Below are 24672 nucleotides of genomic sequence, written 5' to 3'. Positions count from 1 at the left end.
TGAGAGATTGGATTTCGTCTGCACGTGCACGGAAAGAAAGCAAATAATTATGTGAAGTAATTTCTACATTTTGTGACTGAAATTCTTTGAGTTTCTCCGGGGGGGAATGCATTTTCTTCGGGGGGAGATTCCCCCAGGCTACCCCCTGAATTCAACCCTGGCACTGGCCAAATGTCTTCAAAACTGCTCCGGGTTTAGAATTGTCAACGATTCGACCAGCTCGGCTCACAGCTCATTCACTATCGACCCGAACCGAGAAGTGAGCCGAGCCAACAGCTCACCCAACGACTCGGCTAGAGCCCTCGGCTCAGTTGAGCCGAACCGAGCAGATGGCTCATCCCTACCAAGCCAGCTCGAGCTGATGGTTCACCCCAAGTGAGCCGGCTCGAGCCATCTTCTCAGTTGAGCCGAGCCGAGCTGAGCTTGTTATGAAAAATCTCTTGTGGTTTCGCTATCGAGACGAGACGAGATGCGAGCAGTGTCCCATCTCGTGAGCTACACTAAAAGTATTCCATATTACTGTTTAGCTTTCATTTCTCATGGCTTTTGTTTTCCAGTGTAATCAGGCCATGATTTCAAGACTAGTTAAAACGAACGAACCATTTATCAAACTTGACTGAACCCGAAACTCGACGCGAAAAACTGAATCGGCTCGGAACTCGACTCGAGGTTATTACCTTTGACTTGACTCGAAACTCAATTTGAATTCGAGTCGAGTAGAGTTTTAACTTGACTCGTGCTCATCCCTATGCGTTAGAAAAAATGGTTGCTTATTATTATTCTGTTAAACTAATTATATAATAATAACAATGTTGTTATGCAAAATTAAAAATACAGAATATAGAGAAACATTACACTATAACTAATAAAATGAGAACACATGAACTGGGAAGGAATCAAAACTTGCCAGTAACTCTAAAATCGATACATGCTTTTTAAAGCTAATTTCAAACTCTATAATCAACGGGACTCTAGGATAAGCAAACTGATCTGAAAGAACTCCAATATTACATACCATCAGCAAACTATTTTCTAGTAATAAAGTAGGCCTGCTCATCAGAACACAGTTTTTTCATATTAACCCCTTACTATAAATCGTTAATTATGGCACCCTAGTTGTTGATAAATATTTTCCGCCGGGGCAGTTCAGACTGTTTACTTTTAAATTCTGTCCACTATCATCCTCAGCTCTTAAGAAAAAAGTATTCTTTCAAATGTTCGAACGGTAAAATATTTTTGTTCTCCATCTTTATAAAAACACCAATCAAAGTAAAATAGACTACCAGTATCATTGCACTCCTAATTCACTCACTGAATGTATTGATTTGGAGCTCTCAAAATCTACGACAAAATCTTCCAGGTGCTTGCAATCAGTACACGTGATTTCCCTAAGGCTGTCCTCATCTTCTAAATACAGCAAGTGGCACTAAGAACTTTATAACCAATGCCCTCAATTTCCTTCGTGCAGTTGAAACCGATTTTCCTGCGACCTGTTACACAACGACAATTAGTCTAGTGGTCTACGTGTTGAACTGCTGAGCCAAAGGACGAGGGATCGAATCTCGGAGAAGGCCATGAAAATTTTATTACTTGCACAATTATACATTTCTCCCATAATACAATGAGCATTCAAACAGTTTATGTTTCCGTGGAAAAGTAAGAATTTACTTCAAGTTAAACTTGTGAGCAGTGAAGCAAAACAAATTGGGCTCACGGTTGTCCGAATACCTGACTATTTGAATAAATCATACGACACGCCTTTAGTATGGAGTTAAAGAGCTTTCTGATACATATAAAGAAATCTCACTAACCTAAAATCCTTACGAAATAGGACCTACCGGAAGCTTCAACACCACGTCTGCGTCACTTCGGTGAACGCTGTATCGAAACTTCCTATATAAATTTCACTCACGTGACGTCTAGTTAGTTGATCGTACTTGGTTTGTTAGCTAACTATATTGAAGGGGTATAGACGAAAAATATGCAAAATCCATTTTTCAATTTTGTCAGGAAACAAAGAAAATGTGACGCCTTTATGTTTCAGAATTGTTGTACGTTTTTTTTTTTTGGGGGGGGGGGGGTAGATTTCACTCATCTGCTGTAAATAGTAACTACTGCTGTTAACAGTTGCTTTCTTTAATTTTTCATTTACACATCCTATCCTCTTTCAAGTTCAGTTCTACATGCCATTCCATTTAGTTTCATATATTCTGTTCAATTACATACACATTCCTCAATCCCTTATAATAGGTTCAAATTAACAAAACGGTTCTCTTACTTTCTTTCTAATAATGATGATTTAGATTGCACGAAAGTTAATTTTAAATAAATATGCAACCAATTTGTTAATTACTACGAGCATTGAGCTCTTCCTCATTGTGTGTTAATATATATTCTTTAGTGTTTACATTTTAATAATAATAAATATTTATGCCAAACTTAGATATAATTGCAGTATACGAAGGTTAAGTGGGTAATAAAGCAGTTTAAGCCAATATCTTACTTCAATCTCTATCGTAGATTACAATTATCGTTAAAAGAAATTGAATATTCGTATCCAAAATTGATTTTATCTAGGTAGGATGGATAGGGATGCGCACGAGACAAGATTTGAGGCTGTCTCGTCTCGACAATATGCTGTAAAAGTGATGTCTCGACTCGAAAAATGTATATTTTTCTATTGGAAGAGCTGTGTCTCGACTCGAATTTTGTCAGGAAAATTCTGTCTCGACCCGACTCTGTGCATCCCTAAGGATGGACAGTTTGAAGAACCCAGTATTCCAAAGCTGGCGGGGTAACCAACTACACCATTACGCAACATCTATTTCAGATACAACCATTATTATACACTTCATTTTCACAAGCTTCTTCTTATAATAACTATATCGATTTCCTACTTAAATTCAATTATAGATAATTTTCTTATGTAGCAGCTAATATCCATGCTATACAGTATAAAACAAGTACACATCTATATATATAAAAGAGAACGTACAAAATCCTTTGTCCGCTCATCACGCTAATACGGCTGAACCAATTTCTTTCATTTTTGGGGGGTTATTAGGATTTGGACCCTAGATGGTTTTTATCATATCACTTTAATTTTTAATTACCAGTGTCTTGAGATAATTGACCATTCAAGTGTCCATAACGTACAAATCCTTTGTTATTAGTTCATCATAGGTAAAAATAAACGTATTTATATGCAACCCGCATGACCGTGTCACTCGGCGGGTTAACATAAATGACAGGCGATATACAGCGGAAAATAGCTTGAATCTTCTGTTTAAAATTTTTTAATTGATTTGCTTATTTTTACAGACACTTTTACAATATGCCAGCACCGGGATGACCGCAGCGAAGCGGGGCGGGTTAACATAAATGACAGGCGATATAATGTTAAGATTTACTGCAATCTTCTATGGTTTTTATCATATCACTTGAAAGCGAAAAAGTAAAAATTATCTAAGTAACAAAGTTTATTGCGTTCCGGGGTGACCGCAGCGAAGCGGGGTGAACGCTGCTAGTTCAATGTAAATAAATAAAAATGTAAGATATTACAGATTACTGGCATTGCGATTTAATACGATTTTAAGCAGTACATATTTTCTAAATAATTGTTCAAATTGCTTTATAAGAATCCAGATTATGAGGTACCCTAAGTTTTTGTAATGCAAAAAAATACAATATATATATATATATATATATATATATATATATATAGGTGTATCTTATGGGTCTTCCGGTCTTGATCCCCCCCACCGAATTTTTATGTTTATTCAAATAAAATATTGTAAAGTGAATGAAGTATCTTGTAGAATGTTCACATTTCCAAGAATAAAGTTAGCAAAGCCCCCCGAAATATATATATGAATAATTTTCATTTTGGACGTGTGGTATTAGGTATTCAACTGTGTTCATATTCTCACTTTTAGCGTTTTCGTATATTAATTATGGACATGGCGGGCTAGTAAATGGGACAGGGATTTACAAAGTGACAGTTTGTCGGATAATGTGTTTCCAATCACTTCACAGTAGAAATTTATATTTATAAAAAAGTTCTCATATATTTAAAAAAATAGGAAGAGAAACTTTAACTTTCGTCACGGAGGCTCGAACCGTCGCCCTTCGTTTCAGAAATGTTAGTAGCAGTACCAGTGGCGTATTTACGATTTTGTTTCGGGAGGGGCTTTCCTAACTTTCGGGGGGGGGGCTTTGCCTGGAAATGTGAAAATTCTGCAAGATATTTCATTTATTTTACTGTACTAAGTAAGATTTCGGGGGGCTTAAGCCCGGAAGCCACCCCCTAAATACGCCACTGAGCAGTACTAAACCCGCTTGACCACAGACACAACTTACAAGAGATTGTGTTATAATATTGATAATAGAATCACCACGTTAAATTTAAGTTACAAATATGCATAATTGCAATTATTATGAATATTTATTCAAAGTAGTTTACCTCCTAAAGCATAGAAGAGACTTGCTAAAAAAAATAGGTACAAAGTTGAATAACACAAATAAGCTATTAGTAACATACATTTTCCATAACTCGTAATTTTCCACCTTAAAACAAACCTGAAATCGGGGTTATTTCCTGCTGGTAACTTTTTCGTGGTAAATCATCCGCAGCGGAATGATGTCCATCCTTCAGCCAACAAATAACTAACTCGTGTACTTTGAGCTTGTCTAGCGGTGGGCCATTAACATTGATGAACAACAAGTTAGACAACGTTTGAGCACTTAGTCTATTTCTAATATCAGTCATCTGTAAATTCATAAGGGGAAATCCCCGTTCGCACTCTGTCGTGGAAATTGATAATACTTCTACCCGATTTCTGCAACTCCTCATCGACAATCTGCTTCTTAGACTTAAGTATGATAACGATTTTTCTTGGTCAGTTTTTAAATATTCAGCAAGAAGTATAATTTCTCTATCATCATACAACATCTTTTCCATATCGACCATGTCAGTTGGCTATGTTGACTCATGGAGAACAGAAACTTCATCTACCATGCCTTCGATAGGGAATCTTGTGAATAAATTATCAATTAAAGCCTGATAAATTGATGATTTCTTACTTGTTTATAAATTTAATTTTTGCAATTACACATGAAGGTTTGATGCCATTACCAAGTTCCCTCCCCCGTCTAGAAAGCGAAAGGGAACCGAGGTTCCTGGAGTGTTCAGAGGTGAATGGGAATTTCCCTCCTTCTTCCCCTTCAATTACTACACTGTTGTTTGCCATGTGCCAAATTACGATGAATTTAAATTAAATTATCATAGTATAATTATTTCCTTGTTGAATTATCAATACTTTTCAGTGGAAAAAAGGATGAAATTTGAAAGTTCGAAATCAAGGTAAGTAGACCAACGTAAAGGAAAAAAAGTGTAAAATTTTCCATATAATTATGCGTACAATACAAACTTAAAATTTTCGTGTAATTAAGCTTACAGTACAAATTTTATGCCTATTTTAGTCACAAAGTTTGGGTTGATTGCCCTGTGCTGTAAGCGCTCCATATAATAAACATAAACTTCAGCAATTATTATAGTAGAAAGCAATGTATATATGAAGCCAAGCACTGTATTTTTTGTTTCTGTTTTTTTTTTTTTTACTTAAATAACCGATCGTTTTCGATTATTTTTACAAACCAACTCACTAACAATTTTCCATATATAGAAAGTGCCCCCCCCCCTCACATAAAGGAGAATTTTAAAAAATTCTATTACACATTCTGTTTATTTTCAGTAAACAATTAATACACTGAATCTCAGCTCCGTAACTTAACGGCGTGCGAGATACTCATTTTTTTTCCCACAAAAATTCGAATCCTCACTACCTCCTTAGGATATCATGCATTATAATGAAAGCAATATAACATCCCAGTTTGGATTAAGGCCTAACTATATACCAAAAGTAATTTCATTTGACTTTGCAATTTGACCGTGATGATCAGGCAACATAGTTACATTCAATTTTTTTATATAATAATTTATATATTACAGTGATTCAAAAAATATTTTTTCCAGTAGTTAGCTCCTCTAAAAACTCAGAGATCTCGAAAGCCAAGTACAGTGAAACCTCCCTTAACGGACACCTCTCAATAACGGACACCTCTATAGCCCTTTTTCATCTGGGCCTTGCATCTTTCCCGACAGTTTCTTAAATAACAAAATAATGTTTTTTTTACAATAACATTTTCAACGAGCAATGTTTCCTCTCTTACTTTTTTGGAAAAGTAACATTTTTCTTTTACTTACGACACTGGAACAAGTCTGGGTTTGGGGTTTTCCCGGCTTTCTTTTCACTTTCACTAAGAGGATATTCTTTGGGATTGGGACTGGGTCAATAAACATATGCACTTCCAATAACTTGCCTTTTCATCCAAAGAACGAATATATTAACACATTCTCCAGTAATAATATCATTTAACAGGATTGTATTTCTCCTTCATCCCTCCCAGTAATTCAAATGCGTACTAAATAGAATATTTTCATATTGAATTTTACGTATCTACGCTCATACATATGCATTTACTGTATATTACTGCATACAATTACCATTGTGAGAAATTAAATTTTTATAACCTCTCTGTAACGGACACCTCCCAATAGCGGACAAAAATTCATGTCCCATTGGTGTCCGTTATTCAGAGGTTTCACTGTAGTAGTATAAGTCCTATTGCTATTATTACAATTAAAAATAACAATATCCAAAAGTGTCTGAAGTTCTTTTTTCACTTAGATATACTCACCTCAGGTAAGTAGACAGAAACAAGTGGAAAAGGATGGGAAATGAAGATCTTGAAAGTAAAACGAAGACAAATTTACCAGTCTTCAGAAGATACTGTCTACAATGCAGTGAGCAGAGAGGGTCGGTAGATCATACTGAGTCGGTGGGTCGCAGTGGGTCATGGTGGGTGGTGGGTCGCAGTGGGTCACGGTGGGTAGTGGGTCGCAGTGGGTCCCGGTGGATGGTGGGTCGCAGTGGGTCACGGTGGGTGGTGGGTCACACGCTGTTGACCCACGACCCACTGACCCACTCAGAAAACTTGACCCACTTGACCCACTGACCCACTCCATCTCTGGCAAATAGTAATCGACAAATGCAATATATTATGGTAATTAATGTATTGTTAAGACATAGTAAGAACATTTAGGATCCGACTCAAAGTGTGTATCTATATGGGATCGAAATCTATATGGGATCGAATTATTTTGTTAAACATAAACAAGGCAAACCCGTAAGTGCAGAAGAAAAGCAAATAGTTTATCAAACGATATCAACGTTGTTCAATTCACTTGAAGAAAATTAAGACTTTAAGTAGCTAATTTTCGTGTTCTCATAAAATAGTATATATACATTATTTATTTACTTTGTAGTACTGAAGTTACTATTTGTATGTTCGCATGCTATATAATGTAAGAAAGCGCATCAAGAAATTGAACTTAAGTAGGAAAAGTACCATCTGTTTTCATGGATATGCGGCGTAATGATTTAGGTAATAGATGAAAAAGAAATAATCTCCCATGATGATAAATATGCTTGCTGTTACATACCAGAGCCATCTCTTTATCGTTGATAATTTGACACAATTTATTGTTGGGGGCGCGGTGGCTCAGTGGTAGAACGTTCACCTCTGGTGCTTGGGGTCGCGGGTTCGATCCCAGCCCCCGCCAAGTGAACTTTGTGGTGGACAAACACCGTGCTCGTGGGTTTTATCGGGGTTCTCCCGTTTCCTCCCACTTTATTCATTCCACCATTTCACTCATCTCTCATTATCGCCGTCTCCTTTAGCCTAACCGGCATAACCGTGGGACGTAAAACTCAAAGATTTCATTTCATTTTACAATTTATTGTAGTTTTATCTGTAATCACAATTTGGACAAAAATAACAATGTTCAGTTGTTCTTAAAGGAGGGAGGATTATATAGTATTGGGTATTTTGCCCCATATCGCTGCAATTGTGTGAGAGTGAGACGAGTAATGCACATCCCAGTGGCAGAAATATATGCATGCACGTGCTGCAGCAGAAATATTGCGGGAAACAGAGTAAACAATTTCCTCTTCACCAATCAGCAGTCTTGCCCGCAGTGATACAACGTCAAGTTACGCGGTTTGTTTTTAAAGGGTGCAAAGGACTGTAAAAACGCTTTAGACACGGGGAATTTGCTTAGCTTTCCCCCTTAGAAATAAACGTTTCGTAAGTAACAAACGTTCTATGTCTGACTTATGGCTGCCTACCTTCTTGTGTGGCTCTGTGGATGAGTGAGTAGAGTCTTTGCTTCATAATGATGATTTTGGTGGTTCAAGTCCTGCCCAGGCCAGTCCATTTTTTTTTTCATTGTTTGTTTCCCATATCTGATGATGTTTCTCCCCCTCTGTAATCATCTGATACTCTCAACTGAGTTCTCCACTTGAATTCAACAATTGGTAGTGGGATGCTCTCAGGTTCGGGTGAGCTTTTACATGTCTACTTACAAAATCAAAAATTTCGACAAAATATGGATGCTATCCGATCATTTTGTCTCAAATTCTAAATTTGCGCATGTGACTGTATCTCTCTTTCATCATATTTGCATCTCTCGTTTTCCAAGGTCATCAGCTATGACATAAGATGGCTTGGGAGCAAAGATTGAAAAGTGCTATACCATAAAAGTGCTATACCAATGGGCTCACTCTCACCAAGCATTTGATTAAATGTATGTGTTTTCACACTGATGGAGGGGGGGGGCTATTCGCTCTTCCTACCCTCCTGAAGTGACAGGATATTTATTCAGACTCTGCAAAGTCATTTCAGATCAAACGACAGAAAGAGTGTTCATTCCAACAGCAACAGGATTGGACTTCATTTTTTGTTTCAACTTATCTCCACAAATAGAACAAATATCAAGTAATATGTTTGCCATAAGAAGTAGATTCATTTCATTTGGAGAAATGATGCTGTAGACGATAGTGGGAATTTCGCCCAAGTGTACGGGAATTTTCAGTGCCTGGCGTTTATGCCACCCGCCTTCCTTTACAGCTAATTTGGTTGCATACTCCCCGGCAAATGCTTCGGACTCAACTGGTGGAGCACTTTAGCCGTAAACCTCCATATGGCTGTACCATTTAGAAGTGTCTTTCGCTGTACCCAGTATTGCACCATTAACAGTTCTCCTCTTAGATAACGAAGATTAGTTTGTGTACAACAGTTAGGCCTAAGGTATGTTAAAATTACGAATAGGAAAACAAAATTTTCGTAAGATAATTACTATCGTTGATTAAAAAGAAATCAATGATTCACGATTCTTTTATCAGATAAAGATAAAAAATACATTCATTTTTTACTTTTTAACTCGTCGTGTGCATTAGTGCAATGAGATAGCTTAAATTTTAAAGATATCTCTTATGTAACCAAATTTGACACCGGTAATCTAATCTGGAATTTTTTCACACTAACGAACGTGTTAACCATTCAGACATTCAGAAGTACAATTTTTCATTTATCGTAGCGATGATTTAGGTGAAGGCATTTTTAGCATACTCAACAATTTACTCCAATATAATATACGAAAATAGTGGAAAATGTTCCAAATTTCTAATTCGGTAAAAACGTTTAGATAGAAAAAGTTTCGCATGCTAATATATCTGCCCATGCAAGCAGATGCTATTATACGAGTGATGCAAATAAGCAAAAAAATGTTACTAGCCCACATCCCACAATAGAGATCATTTAGTTATCTTCGGTATTATATTAAATACTCGCCCCGGGCGAGTGGGCAAGTGGTTATTTGCATTCCTGTGTTATACCATGCAGAGTAAAGGGACATTTAACAGCAAACAAACAATGGTTACACATTGTTACATAGAGAATTGCAAACTCATCATGAAACTGTTAGAAAGTTCAGTGATGTTTCTGTTTCATTGTTCGTATCTCATTTCCACGTATTGATTTCTACGTGTTATATTTAATGATCTTTAAATATGATGTATATTGCTGCATGTGTTTTATTGGCCAAATTACCATGAAAGGCCTCAAATGCTTCTTTTACAATTTAAATTAATTCGTGTTTCATTTGCTTTAATAATTAGCTCAGTTGTCCTCTACTTATGTTCACCCTAAGAGATATTTTCTAGAGTTCAAATTTAGATACTATACCATCATTTAAAAAAAAAAATTATCGAGAATTATTGTAAGGGAAAAATTCCTTCTGCTGCTAAATAAAAAAAACTTAAAATTGTTCGTAACTTCAGTTACAAAACATGTAGAAAATCATTAGTTAGTTTCATAAATTATCTTTCCGTAACGGAGAGAGAGAGTTATTCTAGGTACTGTAATAATAAAAAAAAAAGTCACAATGAAAATGATGGAGTCAAGCGCCGTAACTTAGATTTTCTCGGGGGGGGGGGGGGCAAGCATTAATACGCGTATTTGGGCCCCCTAGAAAAGTTGTTTTTCTAATTTTTGGGCCCCCTTTCCATTTTTATCTTACTCTGCATGAGCCTCCGGAACCTGTGGGCCCTCCCGCACGGTTAGGTCTGCGGGGCCGTTAGTTACGCCTTTGGGCCCGTTCCATAGAGAACAAATTAATTCAGGGGACAATATTGACAAATCTCAAAGCCATACGAATAAGTATTATTTCTAGAGCCCCTAATAGCAGACGTTTTTTACTGAAATGGGCCCACGACTCATTCTTGTTTTATTTATTTTGTGTGCTGCTTTATGTAATGTAGTGAACCTGTTTGATGCTTCATTTATAATTTCATGTTCGTATCGTATATGGAGTAAAAAAAAATTGTCTTAAAATGAGCCCCCCTCCAACGGTTGGATCTTCTCTGGGGGCAGTTGCTCCCTGGTCCCCTACAAGTTACGGTCCTGGCTGGAGTGATTATATCGGACGTCTCAAAACAAGCAAAATTCATCCAGTAAATATAGGATGGGAAATGCGTCCTTTCTAAGTTAAGAGTGGACGAAAAGGACGGAAAATGAACTCCAAAGCTATAGCTTGAAAATTATGGAATCTGTACTTAAAATGTACGTGGCTATATGGTAGCGTACACATAGCCTTCGGCGCGGGAGGTTCCGGTTTGATTCCCAGTGAGAACCCATGATGTTCGGATCCTACATTAAGTTGTAGGTATACGGTTCGATCAACTCCAAATCAACTAACAACCAACTAAATATCTGTTTAAAAATTTGCAGTGTTTGTGTAGCCAATTTTATAAAAGATTTTAAGGTGTGGGATGGGGACACATTTTTAAGTATTAACTTCTAACTTTCTAGTAGCAAATATTTCATACCCATTTGTTTGTATTAGTCATTCCAAATTAACATTTTTTTCTCTCATATAACAGCAAATATTGGTGTTAGGGGTTGCGCAACCACACATTTTCTCTTAAAAAAAAATTTACCACCGACAATGACAATAATCAAATTTACATTTTTAAGTTATAATTTTATGCTCATTTACTGCTGTTTAGAAACAAGAATAACGAAAATGAGTGATAATTGGGAGTTTAATTGTTATTTGTGGCCAGAAATATGAATAATTGACACGCGACTTTTCAGCGCCGCGCCGAGGCTATCTGAGACGGGCTAACTGTTTAGAAATTTAATCCAAATCAAGCAAGTTCTCATACAGGGATCAAATTCAGGACCACGCTCATAGAAGGCTCACGTGTTAACTTTCAGAAGGTATACATGTAGAAGAAAAAGACAAAGCTAATCGTTGATCTGGTAAGGGAGTTGAATCCAGCTTTCTGATTTGACGACATTTGGGTGATAATAACAGTAGGAAACAGAACAATTGTTCCACATTTTCGTGTGGAAACGAAAAAAAAAAAAAAGAAAAAAAAACACTTACTAACCAGTAGAACAGAACAGTGATTGACTAACGAAGGTGGCGGAGATTCGAATGTCAGTTTTCCGTTTCCTTAGCAGTTCTTTCTACTCGTTCAGATTAAAATAAATTCTACTATGTTATTACCTTTTAATAAATAAATAAAAAATAGGTCCAAACATGGGACATATCCCAATCAATAAATCTTACTTATTAAAATGATATGAGTGGCTCATGTGTAGTTTTTGAGAAAATCAAGTCAAACGAAATTTGTTTGAAAACCTTTTTAAAAAAAAGCTGTACGAGAACCAGGTCACATATTAAGGTGAAAATGACGCTAAAAGTTTACTCTTACTAAACTCGTCATTAGGACGCTAACAACATGACAATTCAATGAGATTTAGCCCAAAATTTTAATTAAATCGTTAAGTGTTGTTTAACGAAAATAAATTATACCAGTTGACAGATATGATCAAGCTTATTAGTATCTGAGAAAATCCAAAGAAACTAATTTTTGTAGCTTCAAAAAGTATACATGTTTGTTGCCAATATTACCTGGATATTTTTATTCTGAATAGAAAATCTTGTTCATTTATTTATGTACAGTATATGTAAAAAAAAAAATACATTTATACGTAGTGGATTGTACATGTTGTAGTTTGTGTTCTCCTAACGGTGAAAGTCATATTCCTAACAATGACACATACACTTCTAACAGTAACGCAAATACTGCTTGAAAATAAAATGTCGAAATATATTTGGTCATGTCTGTAAAGATCATTGCTACGAACTATCTGCTTATTTGAGGTTTCACAAATCAGATATTTATAAAAGACTATCCGACATACGTGAGACTTCGATTTCGTTTTTCCATCTCTCTGCCGAACACTTTTTTTTTTTTTTTTTTAATATTGTGTCATGCTCATTGTCTTGTGTGAAAATGAAATAATTTATACTGTGTATATACGAGTGTGATTCAGAAAGTAATACCTCCAAGGTGATACCTTTATTTGTGTTTGACAGACAGTACCGATACAGTGAAAAGCTTGCAATGGCAGCTACAAATGATGGCATTATTTTTCAACATAGTCCCCGCCAACGCAACGCGAAACAAGATGGAAAGAATTGTGGTGGCTGCTGGCGACACCGTTGCTAAACTGCTGCTTCTACCTCCGCGTCACAACCGTAGCGTTGGCCCTTAAGATTATTCTTGAGTTTGAGGAAGAGCCTAAAGCCGCAGGGCGCAAGATCCGGACTATAAGCAGAATGAGACAAATGTCAACAACACTTCCCCAGGAGATGGGACAACTTTGAATTTTTTTGGCCGAGAGGAGTGTGACGATACTTCATCGACTGATGCTTCGTTTCCGGGTCGTAATGGCGTATCCACGACTTGTCACCGGCGATGAATGTTCTTGGGTGCACAACCTTCCGCAGTCAGAAATTCAATGACACCCCGCTGTTTCAACCGGACGTCACCACCGGATGCCACGGATTGCTCCATTATTCTGGAACGAGAAGAGATAAGAAAATGAAACAAGTGGCATTCTATAGCTTAAACATCAGTGCGTTCATTATAAACAATTCAGAATGTTTGCAGTACTATTGGCCAAGTAGTGGGCTTGGAGGCATTATTTTCTGAATCACCTTCGTATAAACTTTAGCTGCCTCATCCAATGAGTTATTGCAATGCTACTGTTTTTGGGGGGGGGGGAAACCATATAAAATCATTAGTAGAATAAAATATCCAGTCAAATTTTTGTATCAAAAGTAAGTAACCATTGATGAATAATTGAATAGCCTCAATTTACAACAAACGGAAAGAAGAATTTTTGAAAGTAGACTCATGAAAGACTTTCTTTCACCTACTAATATTAATAATTAGTGGTATTGTATATTGGTTGAGTTTATATTGTAATATAGTTTTTGTTTTTATTAATTAGAAACTCTCGCTCGTTTGAATAAATTTTAAGTACTAATTTATTTTCTTCCTTACAAGGGATGTTCTTGCCCCACCCGTTCTTGAAGACCCCGTTGTCACAACGATAGCCAAACAACATGGGAAAACGGCAGCTCAAGTACTTCTACGACACCTTATTCAGAACAACATCATAGTAATTCCTAAGAGTAAAAGTCCAGATAGAATAAGGGAAAATTTTCAGGTAAATAAAGTTTATAATCTATAGTCCACTACACACAGACCAGTTCGTTAGATCCGATTGATTTAGTAGATTAGTTCCGATGGTATTTTCCTCACTCTTACAAGTCAGCCTGATTTTTAAATTCATGTAAATCGTTTGTACATAAGACTTGTATAATGGATACGTATTGTGTCTCTTGCAAGGTGATATCATAGCTTAAAACGATTTATTACGCGTCTAGTATGTTCGTGCAATCAGCAAAAATACGATGAACGTACTCAATCCAATTTGTGTGAGAGCAGTCGGCGTTTGCATAGTTAAAGTATTTTTATGCTGAATAAAGGGATCAAAGATTAGACCATCTAAATAGCTGGTAGCTTAATTTCATATATGAAAAGAATTGAATTTCAATAGTTTGTATATAGCTTTCACCGTATCAGACGTGTAGAGTATGTAAGAAAACAGTGTTTAAGAATACAATTTAAACATCCTTGATTGCACAAAATCAGTGGTGAACAGTTTTTCTACGAGTAATTCCCCATCTCATTTCATTTTAATATTGATTAAAAGTGAGATGCAACGTGCAATATTGGAGATTCAATAGTGCGTTTCTCGACGAAGTTTAATTACGTGTAAGACGAAAAAACACTATTTTGTTATGATATCGAGTTTTACATTGGTATGATGCTATCTATCCACTTCTATGTATGTCTGTATCTAATGTCTGATTTGTGAACTATCTAGAAAAAAGTTGAAAAGTTATTTTCAGCAAAATTCAATGAATTGTGGATTTTAACCTGAAACCAAAGATAGAGAGAACACTTCCTGAAGAAAATATATACCGACAAACTGCACTTATATATCGAATACTTGTACTTTATTTACGGTTCGAGTCTGGGAATGTTTTTTTTCCACGTTTCTTGATCTTCAGGCTTCTATTTTGATTTACAACATTTTCTTCTACTTTTTCTTCCATCAGTTATGTTTTTCTTCCTACAAAGTAATTTTCTTCTATCTTTGGCGTTATAAAGACAATTTCTTTGCAAGATATGTCCAATCCAGTTGGCCTTCCTACAAAGGTTGCTGGCTAGAAGTACCCTGTTTTCTCCTACCTTTTTAAAATATTTTTGTTGGTTACACTTTTCATCCATTTCGTCTTTTCTACCTTCCTCCAACACGACATTTTGAAGCTCTCTTGATATGTCTTCCCTAATTTCCATAATATCCAAATCTCCTAACCATACAATCAAATACTCCATATATAGCACTTGATCAGCTTCTTTTTTAATCCGATGTTAACCCTGTTTGTTAGGAGTGATCTTTTCTTGTTGAGTGCGTTCTTTGGCTCTGGTAGTTCTTGACCCGATCTCTTTGGTGCAGTCTCTCGTCAAAAGACGTCCCAGATATTTGAAATGATCGAACTCTTGTTACCTTATGCTCTGCGTAACGTAACATGGCCCGGTGCTTTTGGGCACCTTGTATATTGAAAGGAATTTTAACTTTATTGAGAATGTCAGAAAACATGTTTAAATTTTTCGTAGTATAAAAAGTAGGTCGCAAATTTTACGTAATTTGAGTTAAGTAAATTGTTTCAACGAGTATTAAATGACAAATACATGATCAGTAATTATATTTTGTATATTTTGCGTATTTAACCAAATATATAACATTATTTCAGAAAATAAGTTTATATTTTAGCTATTTTTATGGTTTTCAGTTTATTTCTATAGATATTTCGACATAGGGAATCTTCAAAAGAAAACTAAAATTTTTATTTCGTAAATTTTCTTCAAAATTCCAAATTAAGAAAGTCAGCCATAATTTCTTCTTGGTGCATCTCTTTGTTTTCGGAGTAAATTATCTGATTGGATCTTCCGCAATCACAGCTGTGGTTGAGATTTTTCGGTTTTCTTTAATCTCAGCAGAGAAGCCTATCATCCGATAGTTACGTCACGATTATCTTCCAATTAGGGATCATCTTCTCATTGTTCTTTATCTTGCATCATCAACAGCCATTATAGGATATGGACGTGCAGTGTTTGGCGTCTGTATCAATTTGTTATAATAATTATTTAAAACTGTGATTTATTCTTCGTCTTGTCTTGCATCTTCAGCCATTATAGGATATGGTCGTGCAGTGTTCGTCGTCTGTATAAAAATTGTGAAATTAACTAATATTTCTAAAACTGTGAATTGTTCTTCGTTTTGTATCAGTGGGACTTGTATGGAATGGTGCTTCCAGAAAGATTATACGTTCTTGAACAGCGAGGAATTGCTGTAGAAGTCTAATAAGACGGTGGCAAAGACTCAGGTCTTAAGTTTGGTGAGTGGTGACGAGAAGAAGAGGTGAGTTAATAAGCCAGATTTGCAGAAGGAAAATCCGTATGGAGCTCTCGCAGCTATGTCAATTTTTGGGACCACCGTAAATGATTCTTTTTAGAATCAGGTGGAAAGATATTGTGGTAAAATACTATGGTTTATCAGTTTCGGCTCATCGTTGGATAATCAAGTAAGTGTAACTAGGAAAGTCAAAAGGAAATTGTTTAGGAATTCCAACCTCGAAATCAATGTTTTGTGGCATAACATTAGTAGTGTGGTTTTCTTGTGCATGTGTAAAAAAATATTAACATGATGTGCTAAGTGCATTAAGTTTTCCCCAACATCTCTCACATATGGGTCTGGACAATGTGACATCGTGAATTCACTCAATGGAAGGGGGGGGGGAGAAGAAAGCTAGATTATCTCAACACAGAGCGATTGTCATAATATTATGAAAATGTGTGTACAGCCCACACATTTTCCCCCAAAAGAAAGAAATGTTTAGATTCCCTACAACCTCCAAATTGTTCAGTTTTTCGGAAACATAGTACTGCTCGAAATATTTATAATTTGGCATGATGTTTTTCTTTTTTTTTTTTTTTTTTTTTTTTAAGAATCCTAAACGTTATAGTAATTTTGGAAGTGTGTCAGAAGTCACGGCTAATGTCTAGTACAGGGGTACATCAAATTTGCGTACCGATAGCAGGATACTATCGTCAATAGGTTATATATCCGTCATGTTACTCTGATACCCATCGAGGAAGTTTTAAATATACAGTTTTAACGAATGCTAGTAGAAATGTTTTAGTAAATTTAAAGGAAATTAGAATTTCAGAGCGACACTAAAGAAAATAGCCACTACTTCTTTGGTCATAATGTGGTAGTAAAATAAACATAAATACATGAATGAAAATGGTGCTTTGTGAATATGTGTATGATTTTTTTTTCTTAGGTTAAGTTAGTATAGTATAGCTAGGTTAGGATAGGGATTTTAGGTTTAAGTTGTGACAATATTTTCTATGAGTGTTTACCTGTGCTAGTTTGTTCAGTGGGTCCGAGCCTCAAGAGAGGTAGCGAAAAGCGAAAATCCTCTATGCCGGCCACAATTTCAATGCACAGAAGGTTTAGAGCACCAAATTGATAAAGAAAGGGAAAAATTAGCAAACCACAACATTATGTAGTGAAGTTTTAATAGTATGAGGTGTTTATATGTTGTTGATTTTCATTTGTTCTGTGTCGATCTGATGCGAATATTTATAAATGTGGAGAATATAAATGAATATGAATATTTCAGGAATATTTGTGAAAACTAAACAAAAGTAAATAATGTTTCGGCTCTGAAAAGTTAGAAAATCTTTAATGTTAGTTTCTTTCAGCTCAATTCAGATGGGTATGTCAGAACATGCATGTGTAAAGATCCTTTTTATAAAATTTTCTTGTTCAAATCCACTTACATGAAGAATGTCAAATAAAATTTACTAGCCGTGAAAACCTCTTTCTTTTCAAGAACAGAATAAAATTATCTTGTAGTTTTAAGTAATAGAAATCTTGAGTTACAGTTATGTTTTGGTATGTAAATGAAGCATGATCAAAGCAAAGAGCAGTACGTACAGAATAACTTTAATGGGAAAATGAAAATAGCTGTGAATTGAGGGAAGAGACTTTCCTTAGTGTGACCGGGGTTGGAAACAACCGAGTCTGCAGAAATTTTCTTATTTTTATCAGGTTTAAATCAAAATCTCAGGTTTTTTTTTTTTTTTTTTTTTTTTTTTTTTTTTTTTTAGTTGCGCGACAAAATTCTGTTTTGGGGATTTGTAAGAATATTTTTTTTATTCAGCTAGGGCTTTCACAGACAACATTAAGATCTTCATTGTGCTCATTGCCAGCTCCACTCGTAGGTCGATGTCCTGTGTCTGTAGTCGTGGTTCACAACCTATTTCGTGATGGGATGTGGATAATGAACTGCAGACCTGGATACCGGACTGTGAGTTGAAATGGAAGAGACTCTGGAATCTTTACATTTTCGGGCAAGATTTGAGTTCTATTTTCCATAGATGATTGGCTGGGTGAGTGTGTCAGTGACTATTGATAACGAGTCCATACATGCCCAGTAGGTTCGGTGTCACTAGTCAGTGATACATTCAGCATAGCCTGTAGTCTCAAGGAAAGGGAACATCATACAGAAATATCATCAGATTATTTATTTTATTTATACATTATTTCTTTTTTAAGTAAAACTCTTCGAGCTTTCTTTGTCCTACTCTGATCTATAAGGACATGTTTCCACGGAATATACCTAAGAATTCCGACTTTTCGATGTTGATTTCCATTCCATATTGTTTCCCAGAGCAGATTATTTTATCCATCGTCTGTAGTTCTTCATTAGTTTTTGTTATAATAACTGTGCCATCCGCAAACCTGACTTTGTTAATGATCTACCTTCCTATTTTGGAATCTTCAACCTTCATTAATACTTCCTTCATTAAGCATTCTCTGGAAATATTGAATAATTGGGATGTCATACTACATTTTCGTCTGACTTCTCTCTCAGTTTCTATACTATTGTTTTCTCTTTTATTCAAAAGTAACTTCACTCTTTGTTCTGCGTACAGGTTGCAAATGAGACGACGATCCTCCAGTTGACCCCGATTTCTGTAAATATCATCGGAAGTGTAATCCATTTGACCCAGTCGAAACCTTTTTGCCAGTCGATGACAAGAAATCGTTCTGATATATCTAATTCTCATCAACCCAACATTGTCTCCTGTACATTTCTTTTCCGGAATCCAAATTGATCTTCCTTCAATATCTCTTCTTTCTTACTTCCCAGCCGCCTATTCAGCATGCGCTCTATAACTTTTTCAGTGTGGGAAATGAAGCTAATGATTCTATGATCACTGCATTTCTTTGCCTGCTTTTTCTTAGGGAATGCAATTGTTGTGATGTCTAAAAAATTTAGGATTTAGATTTCTAGGCTTTCGGCATCTAAGGCCATTTAGCCCTTCACGTTTTGAGGGATGACGTCCCTCGGCGAGTACACTATCCGGGGAAAGGGAAGGAAGGAAGTGGCCTGGGACCTATAAGTTAGGTACCACCCCGGCATTTGTCTGGTGTGAATGAGGAAAACCCAGGAAACCGTCATTCAGGGTGGTTGGCCTGAAAAAGCGTTTTACACTTTTTTCGACCGAGTGCCCTCACCGGGAATCGAACCCAGGACCGCTCGCACCGAAGGCGAGAGCGTTAGCGACTGCTACACGGGGCCATGTCTAAAAAATTCTTTGAACATTATCCAATCAGGTAGATCTTATTAATAACTTAAGTCAGTACTTGCACTGTATTGTCTCAAGTACGCTAATAAATTTATGTCGTCGTCTCTCCAGTGGCCTCCATCTTTCGCATGTCTTTGATAGCTTGTGATAATTCACTTTCCAATATACTGTGCTCTTTTTCCTATTCATCCACCTTTTCTTCTCCTTTGATCGCAATATTTCTTGAGCGGTTCGTCTGGTCATATAGATCCTTTATGTATTATTCCCAGATCTGAAGGATTCGTTGATCGCATCGTAGTTGTTCGATGCAATTTAAGCGAAAATCCTTATACTTGCATTATGACTGTAAATTTTACGATTTATTTCATATTTTACTTAATCTTGTGGATTAAATAAAATTTCGAAACAAATATTATAAAAGCATTTAGAGATAAAACTTTTAGTGTTTCAGTAAATCAATTCAAAGTAATTTCTATATTGGAAATTTGATTTGGCATTAAGTATTTTATAACCTCTTTATTTAAAATTTTTTAATGGTTACATTTCTAGAACAGTTTCACCTAAAATGTGTCTCCACAAGCAAGGGCACCGATTTCTCTGGATTTTTTTTTTGGGGGGGGGAGGGCATTCAGATGCAGAAGGCACATATGAGGATTTTTAAGACAAATTGCATTCAAATTATGTCAAATATTGTACATTCATAAATGCAATGCGGGTGCTCACATGAGCTTTGGGGAAGGGGGAACTGGGATCAGCGCCCGTGTTCGTTTATCGAGGATTTTTAAAAACTGTTTTCATAACATACTTAGAAAGTGAGTATGTTTCATAACATATGATAGCAAACTTAAGTTATTCTATCATCTTGCTATGTATTTTTGCAATTGTAACAAATCTCTAATAAACCCACTGACACCATATTTATCATATATATATAGGGTAGAAGGGGAATTGGGAAGTATGTTTTTTTCAACCTTTTTTCTTCACAGGTTATAGATGTTTTTCTAGTTTTTAAGAACTAATTGTATGTTGCAGGTTCTTGTGCACTTACTGTGGTAGTGGTAAACTTTCGGTATCTTTACTTTTGATGCTGCAACATCTTTATTGTTTCTGGTCTGATTGGGTAATTGGGTGCAAAACGATTAAAACCATTGCCGGTGCACATAAACCCGTGAGGGTGATTGGGTGTAAATGAAGAAAGCTTAAGCCTTCATTTGATGTATATAACTTGTATTCCACTGAAAAACTAATAGTTTTATGTAGCCTAGGGAAAATATATTTTTGTTTACGCAAAATAAGGAGGAACTTATTTCTAAATCTCAAAGATATTTAAATGCCTTTTCAAGCCTTCCAGTTACTATTTATAGTCCTGTGAATATAATCCGAAATGTATCACATACGAAAATAAAAAATATAAGCGGTCAAAACTTTGGCCGAAAACGTAGAAAAGAAAAAATAGAAAAAAAATAGAACAGGACCTGATATTCAAACAAGCATAGGAAAATTTAATAAGACTAATGCTAAATAACTATAAACTATTACAATAGAACATGTGTTGGAAGTCTGGATTGATAAACAAGTCCTTTTTACAGCACGAGCACTATTGGCATACGAAACGGCCACGGGATGCCTAAGATATTTGAATGCCTTTTCAAGCCTTCCAGTTATTGTTTATAGCATAATATATATTGTCTTGCGAACGTAATCCAAAATGTATCACGTACGAATAAAAACTATAAGCCGTCAAAACTTTGACCGAAAACAGAAAAATAAATAAATAAAATAAAATAAACCCAAGATGACAGGCCCTAGGCCCTATTATTCAAACAAACATAGGAGAAGGTAGTATGACTAACACTAAATAATTATAAACTATTACCATAAAACATGTGTTGGAACTCTGGATTGATAAACAGGTCATATTTACAGCATCAGCACTATTGGCATACGAAATGGCCATGGGAGGCCTAAGTTGAATAAAATAGCTTAATAAGCACAATGTACTATGAAGCAAAAGTGTATACCACAAAAGACAAAGATAACAAATCATTCAAATGAATCCTAACCAAAAAATGTTCACTTAACGCTTTCCGCCCATTTATCCCCAAAAGGGAGGTACAAATTTTAACAAAATTTTAACTGCCTCACAGTGAGGATTCAAGATTGCTGCTCTTCACAGCAGCATCCTTATGATGTTTTTAAGAAGCAGTAAAAAATCTGGCTCAAAACATTAACAGATGCGCGATTATTGTGGCTCAAACCAAAACCGCACAAACCTGAAACTCGGTTTCAAATATGTCATTTCTCAATCAAATCAGTTTCTTTTTCTTTTTTCTTTTTTTGTAGGGGGCGCAGTGGCTCAGTGGGAGAGCGTTTACCTCCGGTGCTTGGGGTCCCTGGTTCGATCCCAGTTCGCGCCGTGTAGACTTTGTGGTGGACAAACACCGTGCTCGTGGGTTTTCTAGGGGTTCTCCCGTTTCCTCTCACTTTCTTCATTCCACCATTTCATTCATTTATCATCATCACCGTCTTCTTTAGCCTAGCCGGTATGACCGTGGAGCGTAAAACTCAAATATTCCATTTTCTGTTTTTTGTGTCATTATTACACCGTCTCAAAATTCATCAAAGCTTTTTTTTCTTATTAACATATACCCACCCAATATTTGGGTGTAATTAAATTCCATAAAAATATACTGAAATGCAAAATATACATTTTTAAAAAGTTTCCGCCGAATTGCCCCCACAACCCAATTCCCCCCTTCTACCCTATATGTTGATTACTTGAAGTGATTGATTAAGTCAATAGACAATGTAATACTGTATTACATAAAACTATTATTTTCTTATTATTTTTTTTAGATTTTCGATTTTGAACTGAGTGAAGAGGAAATGAAGAAACTAAATAAATTGGATAAAGGACCAGATGCAAGATTGTTTCATTTTAAGAACATGTTCAGAGGGTAAACTTCTTTACTTAATTTATTTGAAAGTAGAAATTCTAAGGATTTATAAATTGAAATTGTTTTGTCAGATGTATGTTTTACCTCTCTATTTCCCTATTAGCTATACTTGTAAAGAGAGACAAGAAATTTGATCATTTGTTTGCTAGAACGACACTTTCGGTTACTATGATCAAGATTTCGCGACTAGAAAGAAACAGACTTTCCCCGTTAGTTTCTAAGTTAAAAGAAATAAATTAAATTAAATTAAAAATACAATAATGGTATAGTTGGAAGTAGATCAATACTATAAGTATGACTTCACTAATTGAAAAGATAAGTGTCCTGGGTAAGTATTTCGGTATATATATAGACTGAAAACAAAATCCGTGCTAAGTTCCAAAAATGGAAGAGTTCTGTTTCATGTCAAGATGTGGTCTATGTGGCTAACACTGCTCAGTGAACAACGGGCTATCTAGTATTCACTGTGGAAGTAGTTCAAATAATCGTCAGAAGAATGCGCGTGGATACATGTCCCACCAATTCTGAAGTAAAATCTGGGCTTTTTACTCAACATTTTCATTTTGGCATTTAGCTCGGATTTTACAATCAGTCTACATATAAGAAATATGGTGCAATTCACTAATGAGAAGAAGGAAAGTATGCACTCATGGTAGGCCTATATAATATTACGGAAACATAAAAGACTTGATCGAAATTTTTATAATTTCGAGAATTGGACTCCAATATTATTTTAATGTATGAAAACGTAGTCACCTTGGAAAAACCGAGTGAAACAAATAAGTTATTATTGCACTTGGAGAAGGACACCAGAAACCAAAAAACAATTATATAACAAAAACATTTTTGTTTTGTGAAGAATGTGAAAGCAAGTGTTTTCCCGCACACGTCACTAAAACTATTATTTCATAGTTTAGAATGCACTGGTTCTGAAGGACATGAGACAGGAAAATGAAGCGCATATAAAAATTACTAGTTTCTAAACCAGGGTATTCAGTAATTCAGATTCATCGTCCCATTCAGTCGGTTGAATTCTCGACACGATTCGTCTGGTATTATTAAGTCGGAGACTATCGGGCAGGTGGCGCAATTGTAATTGATTGCCGTAGTAACGCGAATATATTGTCGCCGTTGCTGACTATCATCGATGGGCCAGAAAAGGTAAGTTGTATATTGCATAGTTTTTTCTACTCTTATGGCAGGGCAGTACAAGTCAAGTATATCCTCATAACCGTATGTTTAGACAAACCCGGATTCTAACAAAGCATTTTGATGTTTGTTTACAAGCACATAGCTTATGGGTTCACAATGTATAGCTGTAACTTACCAATGTATTATGTCTCAATGTAACGATTATTATTCATCAATCTTACATAGTACATTTGAATTCTTTGACACACTAGTTTTTTATTCTCGCTGTGGATAACCATTTATTCATTAATAATTGTACTTGATTTAGGATATCCCTGTAAGGTGCTCATTCACTTTGTATTATTAATATTCAATACAATAAAATCATATAACCAAGGTTAATTACCGTGTAATCATTGTGTTTGATCAAGGTAACTCTTTTAACTCCTGTTCTCCTGTATTAGGTTAAGTGATAATCGACCAGTTATCTAAACCTACGGTTATGAGGATATACTTGACTTGTACTGCCCTGCCATAGTTATGCATAAGAGTAGAAAAAACTATGCAATATACAACTTACATTTTCTGGCCCATCGATGATAGTCAGCAACGGCGACAATATATTCGCGTTACTACGGTGATCAATTGAAGGGTAAGGGGAAAAAACAAGGAATGTCCATGTATGTGCTTTTTCGGGTGCTTTGTCCTATCTGTTGGTGACTCTTGGTACTATTGACTGTATATGTCATGCATATGTAGATGAAAAGATGTGCATGTAAAAAGGGGCAAAAGATATAACTAACCCTATTCTTCTTACGCGGTTTTCATTATTAAATCGCAGTTTTCTCGAAAATGCATTTTTGTGACATTCCTTCTTTTTTCCCCTTACCCTTCAATTACAATTGCACCACCTGCCGATACCAGTCGAATCGAGTCGAGAATTCAACCAACTGAATGGGACGATGAATCTGAATTACTGAATACCCTGGTTTAGAAACCAGTAGTTTTCATATGCGCCTCATTTATTT

At 35.8% G+C, this 24672-nt stretch overlaps 1 protein-coding gene across 1 annotated transcript in view; it reads left to right on the top strand.

Annotated features, from left to right (window-relative positions):
* Window positions 1-24672, top strand: part of LOC145664200 (1,5-anhydro-D-fructose reductase-like) — a 75945-nt gene that overhangs the window by 44214 nt on the left and 7059 nt on the right. The window contains exons 5-6 of the mRNA XM_081730641.1: window positions 13827-13989; window positions 22413-22513. Coding sequence (XP_081586767.1) covers window positions 13827-13989; window positions 22413-22513 — 264 coding nt within the window. The remainder of the gene's footprint in view (window positions 1-13826; window positions 13990-22412; window positions 22514-24672) is intronic.

This window comes from Thermobia domestica, chromosome 11 (genome assembly GCF_964235325.1).
Source record: "Thermobia domestica chromosome 11, izTheDome1.hap1.1, whole genome shotgun sequence".
In the NCBI taxonomy this organism is placed as follows: Eukaryota; Metazoa; Arthropoda; class Insecta; order Zygentoma; family Lepismatidae; genus Thermobia; species Thermobia domestica.
Note: the sequence above shows the minus strand (reverse complement) of the source record. Positions and strands in the feature narration are given on the sequence as shown.